The following is a 13,096-nucleotide window of genomic DNA, read 5'->3' on the forward strand; positions in this document are numbered from 1 at the left end:
GTGTCAGAGTAGGTTGCAGTGTCCCTTTGGGTTAAGTTACGCAACTTGTGTCGTGGTGATTGAGGAATACTTAAGCTGTGTGCCTTTATGGAATGGTAGATTAGTAAGCAACCCGTGCTTTCTCACATCCGCTCTTCAATGACTAAAGAGAAAAGAACGCAAACAAGCTTAGTCAGACTTAACTTCCTAAATTATCTAATATTAAGAAAGCCTTATGAAAGGAAGGCAAAATATTTGTTTCTTCTAACATACCTATCTGTATTTTTTCTTTCTGTTTTTAGTTTGCCTTTGAGGCAAGTGAAACAGAAGTTTAATTCCATGGACATGTCTTTGAAAGAAAATCTTCGGGAAATGATTGAAGAATCTGCAAACAAGTTTGGGTAAGTTGTTTTAGATACAAATACTTTATCTGAAAATACTTTTCAATTAAGTTCAAATATTTTTGTATGAAGAGGATGTAACATCCTGTTTTAAAAAATATGTAATACTAGGCTTGTTGCAAATGTTAGGATATGATTTGTCTTCATGTTCTTAACATTAACATACCGAGGAGATGGCTGGTCAATGTTGATAATGTTAATAATCTTTACTGTTTTTATTTCATTTTGCAGAATGAAAGATTTAAGAGTTCAGACCTTCAGCATTCACTTTGGCTTTAAGAACAAGTTCTCAGCAAGCGATATAGTTTATGCAACAGTTTCTCTCATGGAGAATATAGAGAAAGAGGGGCCTGAAACAACTAATTTCATTAAAGCTTTGGACAGTCTCTCCAGGTACTGAAAATATGTCTCTTTATTCTTTCATGATTTTATTTAGGGAACGTGAGTTATGTATCTAAAAGATGCATTGATGCTTCATAAGCCATTGAGGAAAAATCAAAATATCCCTGTGAATAGTGTTCAGATCTCACTTTTGTGTGAAAAGCTTTATTTTTATATGGAAGTGTCTCTTTTTATTCTTTCTGTTACAGGAGTAATCTGGACAAACTGCACCAAGGACTGGACCTAGCCAAAAAGCAGTTACGTGCCATTCAGCAGACAGTAGCCAGCTGTATTTGCACCAACCTTGTAATTTCTCAGGGACCTTTTCTCTACTGCTCTCTCATGGAGGTCAGAATTCTAGTTTTTGGCTGTATCACTTCACTGTCATATTTGGCTACATCATACTTGAATGACACGGTTTGCTTAACTGCTTGACTCAACAAAAATGACTCTGTTAGAAAGAACCTATTTACCTATACTGTCAATACTGACCCGTAAGAGGACAGCACATCTACTCTGAACTTCCCAAAGGAAGAATCGGTCCTCTCAAAGGGAGGACTTCAAAGTCAAGTGTGTGAACTCAAACCCCTGTATTGCAATGGTTCTTGTTAGTGTTCTTTGAGCCACACAAAACTTTCAGACTTGTCAATAAAAATTAAATAAGTGAAAGAATCATCTTCGTTTGTAATTGAAATAATTCTTCTTTTTCTAGGGCACACCAGACGTGAAACTGTTTTCCAAACCAGTGTCTTTGTGCCTGCTTAGTAAATACTTGCTCAAATCATTTGTTTGCTCTGTAAGTAAATCAAAAGCTTTTGACTGACTAACCTGTGGCCTGTGTAGTATTGTTCTGTTGGATACTTACAGTTGATACTTACATTATATGACAATCTTAATACTGTTTTTCTGCCAATTGGTTGGGTAACTTTAGCACATGCGTAAATGCTGCTCTGGGAAAGATATCTGTCTGGCAGACTTCATAGCATTAGAAAGAGATTTCATTAATAAGATACTTACAGTCTAAAATCTTTGTATAATTTTGTACATTCTGAGGGATCGTTTCACTAAATATGTACTTTGAAATGTTAACCTGACACCAAAAACCTCAATATTGCAGGACTGGTAAAGTAGTAATTGTTACCTAAAGATTTCTGTGTTTGTTTAAATTAACTGGTCTGTCACTAGGAGCAGGACAGCATTTTTAAAACTCAATGCAAACATTTAGCTTAAGAACAGAACAGGTTAAATAAACTTCTGTTTCATTTACTTAAGTGTCTAAAAATGTTAAGATCTTCATAATTACTTTTTGATTTAATTAAATTACAAAATTTGTTATAATTACAGCTCGCTGCTGTAAAATGATATGATGAGAAAATGATTTCTAGTGAAGACTGCATTTATCAATGTTTTATCTGTTGTATTTCAATGTAAAATGGTTATTGCAAAAAATTAATCCGTCCAAGTTTTTAGATACCTGTACCTGCAGTTCTTTTTAAGAGATTCTTTCTTTAGTGTAAATCATATCTTGTCCGTGTTAAAATGGAATGCAAGATTGGAGAATTGAAATTTCTATTGGTCCTTAAAGTGACTTTTACTGTAAGGAAGAAGGGGATTAAGAACTTCAACTTCTGTTGAACTGCATTATAGCTGTATCCTTAGATTAATATTTGTAACGCTATCTCACATGGAGAGCTGAAGCTAAATTGTTTCCTGAGTTTTGTCTAACAAAGAGGCATTCTGACTTCCAGACAAAAAACAAGCGTTGTAAATTGTTGCCACTGGTAATGGCTGCACCAATGGATGTTGAACGGGGAACTGTGATCATGGTGGGGATTCCTCCGGAGACAGAAAGCTCTGACAAAAAGAAGTAAGCATATTGTTTAAAAGTTCTTACTAAAGGTTATCTATAGACTTTTCCTGTCTCTGAAGCAAATATATCTTTCCTGTACCCATTTAACACGGAATATGTTGACTTGAATTGTATCCTTTAAAACATGCTTTTTGCGAACGGTATGCATGAGATACTTTGGGAGAGGATACAGATGTTCCACAGCTTCCTTGCAAGTTTTTTTTCTCCCTCCTCCCTCTTAACTATTTCTTTATCTTAAAAGAGGGAAATAGTTCACTGTATGACCCATGACTTCATTTCTTAAAGACTACAATGTTAAGATCGTTGCACTTGAATAAGTGAGGTCTACGTTGAATACACAGCACATGAAAAACATTTAGAAGACATTTTCAGCTCTCAGCAAGAAATAGTTCCATACCTCTAGCTCAGTAAACATATCCTTTCCTGTAATGCTCACTTGTATTTCTGTTCATCTTCTAGTTTTTTTGGAAGAGCGTTTGAGAAAGCTGCAGACAGTACCAATTCTAGGACTTTACACAACCATTTTGACATGTCAAGTGAGTAATGCTGCTTTACCCCTTCATTCACCAGACAGTCCTTTAGGGGTCAGTGTTTACACAGCCTCCACAAAGCATGACTGTGGACTATATACTCATTTGTGTATATCTTAGATGGAAATGTCAAGGGTGTCTATGTGAATCTAGATTCAGAAATAGTGTATAAACACAAGCTACGTTATTTATTGTTATTTTTTCTAAGTGCTGTCTTGTTGTGCAAAAATTATAAACTACTAAGCAAAGGCTTGCATTTCTTTTAAAAACAACCTACATTTTGCATGGATTAATGATTTTCATATGTTCAGTTTAAAAATCTATGAGGGGTTTTATATTTAATAGCTAAACAAAGTATGGTATTGATGTTATGAGATGCATTCATTATTGTCTGTGCTTACAGAAGACGTGATTTTTAACAATGCATATCTAAGTATGCACATTGAACATACAAAGAAATATTCCTAGGTTTAAAAATTGGCTGCCATATCATGCACCTAGAAATTGGAATTTGCTGAAATCTGAGTAAAATAAACAATGTACTTTGCATTTTGTCCAAATAAATAGTTTCTCTTTTTCCTTCTTAAAGTTGATTAAGTATATAAATAAGTATACTCAGAATTATTATTCTTCAAGTGTGACATCTGGTATATCTTTCAGTTATTTACATCTTATAATAAAATATTTCCTATTTTAGTAATTGAGTTGAAAACAGAAGACCGGAGCAAATTTCTGGATGCACTCATTTCTCTCTTGTCCTAATGGTAAGACAGTGTAAGGACGTTTAATTAAAAAAGCAATTACAAATCAAGTTAGTAACCTGTTAGTATCTGTAGAATGGTCTAAGAAAAGGTGGCAACTTCTAGTGAAAATATATATTGAAGACATGAGTTTCTTACAAAGACTTTTTGGGAGGAGGCAGACAATGTATAAGCAAAATTATTGTTTTTCTCCTCAAGAGATTTATTTATGTTTCATCATCCATAAGCTTCTCTTCCATTGCTCTTAACTTTTTGTGGCTTTTTAAATTCAGCTGGAAAAGAAGCAGCTGTTCATTGTGAGAGAAATTGAGATATTAGCTAATTGTGGTTGATACTGACTTTCTTTTAATTATGATGGCTTGTTTGAGCTTGGATTGAGATGGATTTTTGGCCATAGCAGTGCCATTCTTAGCTTTGATGTTAGTATAGAATTCATAGTTTTCATTCACAGTGTAAGGTTATAGCCTATGTTAGTGTGTGTGGGGGGGTTATTTGGAATAAAGATGGGGATATAAGATTATTTGTAGTTGTGGCTGTTAGCTTCACGCTAGTTCAAGGCCTGTTTTAAAGCTCTTTAGGGCAAGATAGATTTTACTGTAGATCTGATGAGACTGTCATATTGTTGCAATTGTCTTCAAATATTCACTGCTTTTGAGTGATAAACTATTTTTATTTGTTTGTGCATGTGTTTATTCTCCAGCAATGAGTGGGCATAGCTTGCTCTTTCCTAGAGAAGCAGCCAAACTCTAAATTGTTTTGTTAAGTCTGTTCAAACAACCTGTAAGACTGTTTGGAAGTATATAAAGTACCTCATGGCTTTTTCATGTCTAGGTAAAGATTTGGTCTTTAGTATTAACATGTGACATAATCTCACAAGATTACGGTACATGTACAAAAGCAAAAGAGTAAGATGAAGGCTTTGATAAAAGTCTGTGAACATTGGTAGTCCTAGCCAAATGACAGTATGGATTATCTTTGTTTTCAGTGAGTATCAAAACTACAATTTCTTTCTTCTGTTCACTCAGAAGTTTGAAACAGTAGATCAATAGCTGCAATTGTTGCTTGTTAGCCAGCATAATCATGCATGGCTTCCAAGCTTTCTATATCTGTTTCTGTACACTGACTGCTGATTGTTTCAGTTTGTCTTCTGCCCTTGTTACACAGCGGTGCTTTTTGGCTCCTTGTGCTGGAAGCTGAGGATCCGATGCTCTGAAATTATTTTGGATGTTCCAAACTTCATGGTGCTGCAATTGTGATGTATCATCTTGCTTTATCTGAAATGTACCAGTACAGGCCTGGACTGCTGTTTTTATGCCTCTTGGGAGGTCAAAAGGATTTTAACCTTAGCACACAGATATTGAACACTGCTTCTTTGTAAACAACCCATCCTTGTAATGGCAAAAGGTGTCAACTAGGAGTATTTGCAAATTCAGCTTCTATTTGTTAAACCTGCTTTTATTAGTAGACATGCTCCTGTGATGTTTAATATGTTTAGTTGGCTAATAACAAAAAAATAGGTTTTGAAAAAGTTCCATATTTATATTATTATTTTATTGCTGTTCAAATATTCTTTTTAAATTGTCTTGAATGTTTTGTGGGGTTTTTTGTAAGAAACTTTTTGAAACTCTCCTTGAATTTCTAGAATGTTGAAACTGTTGTTTAGTGTGATCAGGTTGAGGTGTTGTGCTTTAATTGAAGTAACATTTGTGAGACAAGTTTTAAGATTTTTAGAGCTTTTACGATCCAAGTACTGAGTAACTGCCAAATACTGAATGAGGAATCTGGGGAGTTCCGGTGCTAATAAAGCATTTTTAGTCATGCATTGTGGTACTGTATTGTCACATGTAGCTTGGCTTTGGGAATAATTTTCTGGGAAAGAGTGTAAAATACTATGATAATTGTGTGCAGACTGTAGCGTTAAAAATATTGACAGACTAGCTTAATTCTGTTGCATAACAGATTTCATTTCACTTTGGTCATATAAAATGATGTGGCTTGTTAGACTTAACCTGCTGTGCATTGGGAGGGTATGTGTATGTTTGGAATTTTTTTTCTTGCAATGTTTGCTTATTCTGTGTGACTTCAATGTTTTCATGTATTATAATGAGTATGTAAAGGTTATGGTTATGAGTATGTAAAGGTTATCATTACATCATACTTTGTACAGATATTTGATACAGGTTAATTTAATATTAAATGTGATTTAAATGTAGCCAACAGACAGCTAATTAAACTATATTTTTATTCAAACAAAAGTGATTTTTTTTTTTGGTTTTTAAATGTTGTCATCTTATCTGAGTAAAATCCCTGTTCTAAGCCGTGATCACCAAAAAACTGCTTCCTAAGATAAACATAGTGCCACCTTTTGATTTTTGCATGTTTACTAAGTAGTATTGGCAATAAATGACATTCCCCCTTGCCAGTGTACTTTGGGTTTTTCCTGTACACAGCATGAAGTAATTTTATTTACTTCTGAAGCAGATTACTGTGCTTTAAGTCTCTGGAAAAGTTTTATGTTGTTTTTTGAACTCTGATACCAATGCTGAGCCATGATCACAATGTAAAACTAGGAGTCTATGTGACACTTAAGTGTACTTCTAAATATTTTCACTTTATCTTTCAGTCGCAAACTGCTGAGTGAGTTAAGTGAATTTCCTACATTTGTCTTAAACTTATCTATCACAAAATAATTGCTGCCACTTCCACAGCACTAAATGACTGTAACTTTAGTTCAGCCCTATAATATATGTAGGGATTCCATGCTTCTAGATGTAAATATCAGAAAAAAACAGGGGTATGTGTAGCAGTAAATACAATGTGCTTCAGTGTGTGAGACCACCTTCAGGTATACAGAATGAATAGTGTGTGCTGAGTAAAACTGAATTTTTGCTTGCACGGTCTGCTTGCTCAGTAACTGCATAAAAGGTCTTGCACCTCCTGGATTTCTGACTCAGTGGCCATCTATCAGGAAATCCTAAACAAACAACTAAATTCCCCACTTTCTTCCTGTACAAAACCTTTAGGCAGGGGAAAAGAAATGTTGTGAGGAAGGCATCAAAAAGCATGGGCCTGTAACATCTCAGTGTAATTACTGTCTCTGTCTTTAGTTACATGTAGTGCTGTTTTCAATACATGGAATAGTTTTGATCTGCACTTTAGCAAGCTGGTACCATTATCTGCTTGTTTGGGGTTTTGGGTTTCCTGGGTTTTTTCCTCCACCCTCTCATTAAAAGCTTGGTGTGAACCCTGTATCTCACCTCATCAGTTCTCTTACTGCTCTTGTATCCCCTGTCCCTCTCCTGGAATTATTCCATTCCCCTTTCAGGCAGGGCATGTTCGGGTTTTACTGCTACCACCTTTTCCTGCTGTTGTGATAAATACAGATCTTGCCTTGCAATGAAGGAGGAAGTTGGGGGGGTGGGCTGGGAGTGTTTTTGTGTTTTAGTAGGTGACCGTCATGTCTTGAAAAAGGGACAAATTTTCAGGCACATGCACCCTTTAGTTTCAGCATATTACATTGTGCTGGGAGGATGAGAAGTTGGAGCTGGGTTTTATGCTGGGATGTGTTGCTAATTACTCTACTAGCAGGTTCTTTGACACACACCCCACACACCCCCCTCCCCCAAACAGATGTGTAAGCTTGAAGCTGTGGATCTCTGTTACATGGAGAATAATAAGCTTCCCTTGTCCATCCTTTATTGCTTTTGGGGATTTGGTGTTTTTTATGGTTCTAGTTTTCCCAAGATCTACTGGAGGTGCCGAGAATTCTTTTGAAAATTTGAGAACTGACCAACTGTTGAAGTGATCCCAAGGCCATTCAAATGTAGCCCAAAATCTGTTAGGAATGCTGAATGGTATGTAAAGTTAGTAAATCTGTGTGGAAACCTGAAGAAGTCTTTGCCAATAGATAAAACTTCTGCATGTCAACATTTTACAACATGTAAAACAATATCGGACACTTCTTAGATATTTTATTCTATGCTATAGAGTTTGTAGATTAGTACATTAATATTACTTGGAGAATCGTTATATGGGAAGATCCAAAACTGGGGAATCCCTGGTGTGTAGACCTAAAAGTAGCTCAGTTCAGCAGCAGTAAATTGGTGGTTTGAAATGGATCATTGAAACTTTGTTGTGTAGGTTAGTTAAAATGGTCACTTCTTTACAGTTAAGTGTTGAACAGAGGCTCCATGCCAAGAACTCAACATCTTTTCATGAAGAGATTATTATGCTTTTGATTTATTTGCCCAAACAGAAAATGTGGCTCTAACAAGTCATTTTAAAATAAATAGAGCACTAAGAAATCGGCTTACCCTCTTAGATGTATGGTGACATTCCACCTAGCTGTGTCTGAATACAAATAGAAACATTCCCTAAGGATTATATTTGAGCTGCAGTAACTCTTTTTCTTCCACTGTGTTTGCTTGCTGTAATGGTAGCTTCATAATCAGTTCTTTATATTATTTCTGCTGCTGCTAATCTGTTTTAGAGAACAATAAAAGTATGAAATAAATCCTTTAAAATGTTTTCTGTTTTTTTTAAGAAAATAAAATAATGAAAATTCTTAAATACCAAAGTACTGAAGTAGCTGAACAAGCTGACTAAATTGTGCCATTCCTGCACAGTGATTCATAGCCATTTTCTTTCTGGGGTCATAAATTTAGACATGATTGAAATTGCACAATAAGGACCTCATTTGATTGGAATCAAAGTGAATCCTTTTCCTCAGAAGTATTGTAGTGACTTAATAGACTGGTACTTACCAACATCAAGGTTGCATAGTAGATAAGAATTCTTACTTCCTTTACTGTTTCTCTTAAGAAAAAAAATGAAAATAAAAACGTATTACAACTTTCTTGTATGAATGGGATACTGGGTCTGTGCCCCTTTAAACATGATATTAATAGCCATGGGGGGAGACCACCAGGCCGTTTAATCAGTATCTTGACCTCTATAATGTCAAAAGCAGGTGCTAGGGAAGAGTATGGAAACGAAGCAAGTGCATATGATGCTTCCTTCCAGATACAAACACAAGTACTCAGCCCTCGTACTCAAGGACATCCTGAGCCAGGTGTGGTTTCTGTGTATTGGGTAACTGTCAGTAGTTACCTGTGAACTTGGAGAACTTCCTCCTGAATCCTTGTCAAATTCTAGCCTATGCAATGTTCTGTAGTGAGTAGATCTGCAACCTAGCTCAATATTATATGAAAAACTACAGCTTTTTAGTACTTTTTTCATCTTGCCAATTTGCCTAGCTTATTTGATGGTTTGTAGCCCCTACCCTTCTGTGTACTCATTGTTTTGTAAACCTTTTTTATATTCCCTACAGTCATCTCTGCCAGTCTGAAGAATCACAGCCTAATTTTTCCTTTTACAGGAGCTGTTCTGTATCTTGATTACTGTTGTTGCTCTTCTCTAAATCATTTTCAGTCAGGGGAGAACAGAAACTGCACACAATATTCAAGGTGTGGGTGCAACACACACCCTTGTCTATGCAACAGTGTAATAGTGTTGACTGTTCTCTGTCCCTCTGTTTAATAATTCTTAACACTTACTTTGCCCTTTTGACAGCTACTATGCACTCTTTTGATGATTTAATTGATGTGGCTGGTGTAACACCAGTATCTCACTCATGACTGTAATGGTCCAAATTATTCTTGTTTTTTTGCTGTGTGCATCACTTTACACTCATCAGTGCAGAAAGTTATCAGTGCAGAAGGTCATCAGTGCAGAAAGTTATTTTCCAAGTCAAAGCAACAGCACAATTAGTCTGATGCACTGACAAACTGAGGTAGGCAAAAAAGTAAGGAAAAATACACGAAAAAAAATCCAGACACTCTATCACTGAATGATGCATAAGTGGAGGGAAAGAGTAAATTCTGATCATTTGGTGACATAAGATGGCAAAAACAGTGAAAGAGCTTAACAGTAAACAACATTTATCAATTTTTATTTTACAAGTTTCTGATATTTTTTTTTTCTGGAAGATTGTTGATTATATTTTCTTATTAAAGGAAGTTAAAGTCTCTACAATGATTTCTAAGAAAAATCTGCAAATATTCACTACTTTTACTTGCTATTGTAAAACTTGTTATATAAAGGACAGAAAATATTCTGGGGTTGAATATTTATACGTACTAGGGTTTTTTGCCTTGATCTGGAGGAGTATGTATGCCTGTCTTCAGACTGCCTTTTATGCTTTGATACTTAGATGAAAATACGGTTGATTCTACAACGATATGGGCTCTAGTTCCTGAGACATATCAAATTTAGCTATGGTATCTGCTATTTCTTCCCACTGCTTACCCTGACTACTCTCTTGGAGCCTACTGCTTTTATGACAGAAGCAGTAAATCAGATGTTTCAGAGTCTGATGTTTTTATCTGCTCTATCATCAACTTGAGTTTATGTTAGTAGATAGCAATCATCACTTCTAAACCTGACAGGGTCTTAAAATTCTGAAAAGCTTGTGGGAGGGCTGTTGTTTGCCCAGTAAAATCCAATGTACTTTAGAGGAAGTGTAGGCAACTGCCTTCCTGACAAGTGGAATTCAATGGGACCAGAACTTCAGATAGAGAAGTCCCGGGAAGCATAACATAAGTGCTGAACAGCTTGAGTTTGTACGTTGCATTCTGTCATTTGTTCTGAAAGCAAAAGGTAATAATAGACAGCAAGGATTAATCTTGTTTTCTGAAATTTCCCAATCAAAAAGGTTGTTGTAAAGGTGTATATTTCTTCCTTCTACAGTCATGAAGTTTCCTCTGGAAAGAAGTTAATAAATGGAGATGGGGGGGAAAGTACCTTAGAATTCACATGTTTAGAATCTGTGATCTCAATGTAGACTACAAAGGGAAGACTAACTCTAAGATGTATCAAGGCCACTTTCATGCTTCAGTTTCACTTTTTCCACTCCTATTTTCAGGAAAGCATTTCCAGTCCTCAGTTGTCTGTAAATACAAGAGAAATAAAATGTTAGTGCCTTCTAGGAGAGATTAGTCTGGAGTGCTCCAGTTTTAAGGTCTGAAAAAGGGAAGTTTTAAAATCAGTTTTATTTTGTAGAGGAGTTCTTTGAAGATGGCTTTGTTGAGTTGAATTGGCCCCTCAGAGTATGATAACTTGCAAAGACGGGAGTAGTACAGAACAGTATTTATTAAAAGGGAAGTGGAGTAACCAATAGAGCATTCCAGCTGAGGAAGAAACAAAACATAAACCACTCAGGGCTGTTCTCAGGATCATACACAGGACAATCATTTGATTTTTGTGTGTACATCTGTCAGTCACGATGGTTTTGGTTCCCCCAGAACAGGAATATTCTTCAAAAGGTTCCTCTGAAAGTTAACTTGTAAGTCTGGCTTGTCAGAGGGAAAGCAAGCAGTGAAATGTTTGTTTCTTTAAGTGGAAAAATTTAAGTCCCACTTGGCTCTTCTGTAGCATTGTTGGCTTCAAGGTGGTACTGAAAGTTCCCTTTGGATCAGATTCAAGGACTAAGGAAAAAGTGCTGCCCAGGGTGGAGCTCTAATAACAGTGCCACCTTTATGCATGAACGTTTGTGTTGTAAACATTTTCTTAGCAGGAAATATTACAAAACATTCACTAGGGAAAGAAAATTATGTGAGCTTTTATTTCAGACTGGACTCCCATTCTCTTCAAGATTTTGAGGTTTGATTTTTATCTTTCGGAAGGTGGCAGAATTAGAGAACCAAGACAAAGGTCAAATACATTCAGAGTAGGCAAGAGATCTTTTACTCAATTGTACGCAACTTCACAGCAGTGCTGGGTCTGACAGAGCAGAGAATGTAGGTTTCCCAGTCACTGCTGGTGTGTGATAGAATCATTTTTATTTTCTCTGACCCCTCAGGGCAGTTGTGTCTGCTGGGTAGCTATGCTGGCACTTGTTGCTTTGACTTGCTCTGTGTTAGAGTCCTGTATCTGGGCAATATATTAAGATCTCAATGAGAGATGAAGATAAAAAGTTGTCTCGTAATTTGGTATCACAAATGGGCATTTAGCAGAGTCACTGCTGCATGGTATTCTCAATGAGCTGAAGGCTCAAAAGACATCCTTAAATCACAATTAAAATCAAGCTGCCTGCAGAGAGCTTCCATGTAGGAATTTATGGGCAAGCCTAGTCATACTTCACCGACTAAACTAAGGTAAAATGCATACACAAGCCATATCTCAACATAGTTCCTCCCATGCTGAATCTGGGTTTATATTATTAAGAGATAAGGTGGTTTTTTGTATTCCCCAGTTCAGCAACATTCCTCTTGGAAGCCTTTGCCACTTCTTTAAGAACTGTAGATGGCTTCTCTGGGTATTCCTTGATGTTAACTAGGTTACCTGTGTTAGATAACTACTTTACTAAGATAGATACTTATGTTAGTTTATACTACTATAAGGCCTTTGTTTTCTTTTCAAAACCAGTTTTAATTGAGGTGATACCTTCCTGGCCCTTGCAAAAAGATAATGTTCCCTTACAAAAAGAGGTGCTGTCTTTTTAACTGGATGGAGCACTTAGAGTCACCTCTCCTCATTGATACAGCTTGTCTGTTTTTTCAGTCCCTGTGGTGTTGGTGTCTCTTTCCACTGTTTAGCTCAGTGGAATTTACTTTCATTTAATCATTCATTTGCAGCATGTCAGTGGAAAATCAGAGGCACCTGCTGTTGAATTGGAAAGAATTCACAGGGACATTCAGCTCTTGGTGACTTCTTTCAGCAAATAAAAACATACTTAGGGGCTCCCGAAATGCCATTAATAATCTCCTGTCTGATCTGAAAGTCTAGCCTGTAAGGAATGGGCATGTATAATGGTATTTTCTTTAAACGCTGTTGCAGTCAGTGTACTAATTCAGGACTCAAATAACAGGACTGTAGAATACACGTCAGGTTCTTGTGCTGTTTTATGGCAACTGCTGTTAGCAATCTGCCTGAATATTTGAGGTTGTAGGACTTTTTAGGAGATTGTTACATTCCTAAATATTTGTATATTATATTACACATGGCATTGCAGGACTGGAAGGAAGAATGACTTTTGGCTCCAAGTAAGTTCATTTTCAAATTGATACAGACTAGAATAAATGAAGGTGGAGAGAGGGGTACAACTTCCTTCTGTGGCTTGGGAAAATCTCCTTTTAGGTGAGTAAGGCTGTTACAATAAAGCATTTCAGGAGAGTG

At 36.3% G+C, this 13,096-nt stretch overlaps 1 protein-coding gene across 1 annotated transcript in view; it reads left to right on the forward strand.

Moving 5' to 3' along the window:
• CDC45 (cell division cycle 45) overlaps positions 1–3,923 on the forward strand; it is an 11,568-nt gene extending 7,645 nt beyond the window's left edge. The window contains exons 12-18 of the mRNA XM_026859955.1: positions 282–380; positions 612–773; positions 971–1,109; positions 1,474–1,557; positions 2,510–2,628; positions 3,091–3,167; positions 3,859–3,923. Coding sequence (XP_026715756.1) covers positions 282–380; positions 612–773; positions 971–1,109; positions 1,474–1,557; positions 2,510–2,628; positions 3,091–3,167; positions 3,859–3,923 — 745 coding nt within the window. The remainder of the gene's footprint in view (positions 1–281; positions 381–611; positions 774–970; positions 1,110–1,473; positions 1,558–2,509; positions 2,629–3,090; positions 3,168–3,858) is intronic.
• Positions 3,924–13,096: the final 9,173 nt, after the last annotated feature.

This window comes from Athene cunicularia, assembly GCF_003259725.1.
Source record: "Athene cunicularia isolate RWA chromosome 15 unlocalized genomic scaffold, athCun1 chr15_part1, whole genome shotgun sequence".
Classification (NCBI taxonomy): Eukaryota; Metazoa; Chordata; class Aves; order Strigiformes; family Strigidae; genus Athene; species Athene cunicularia.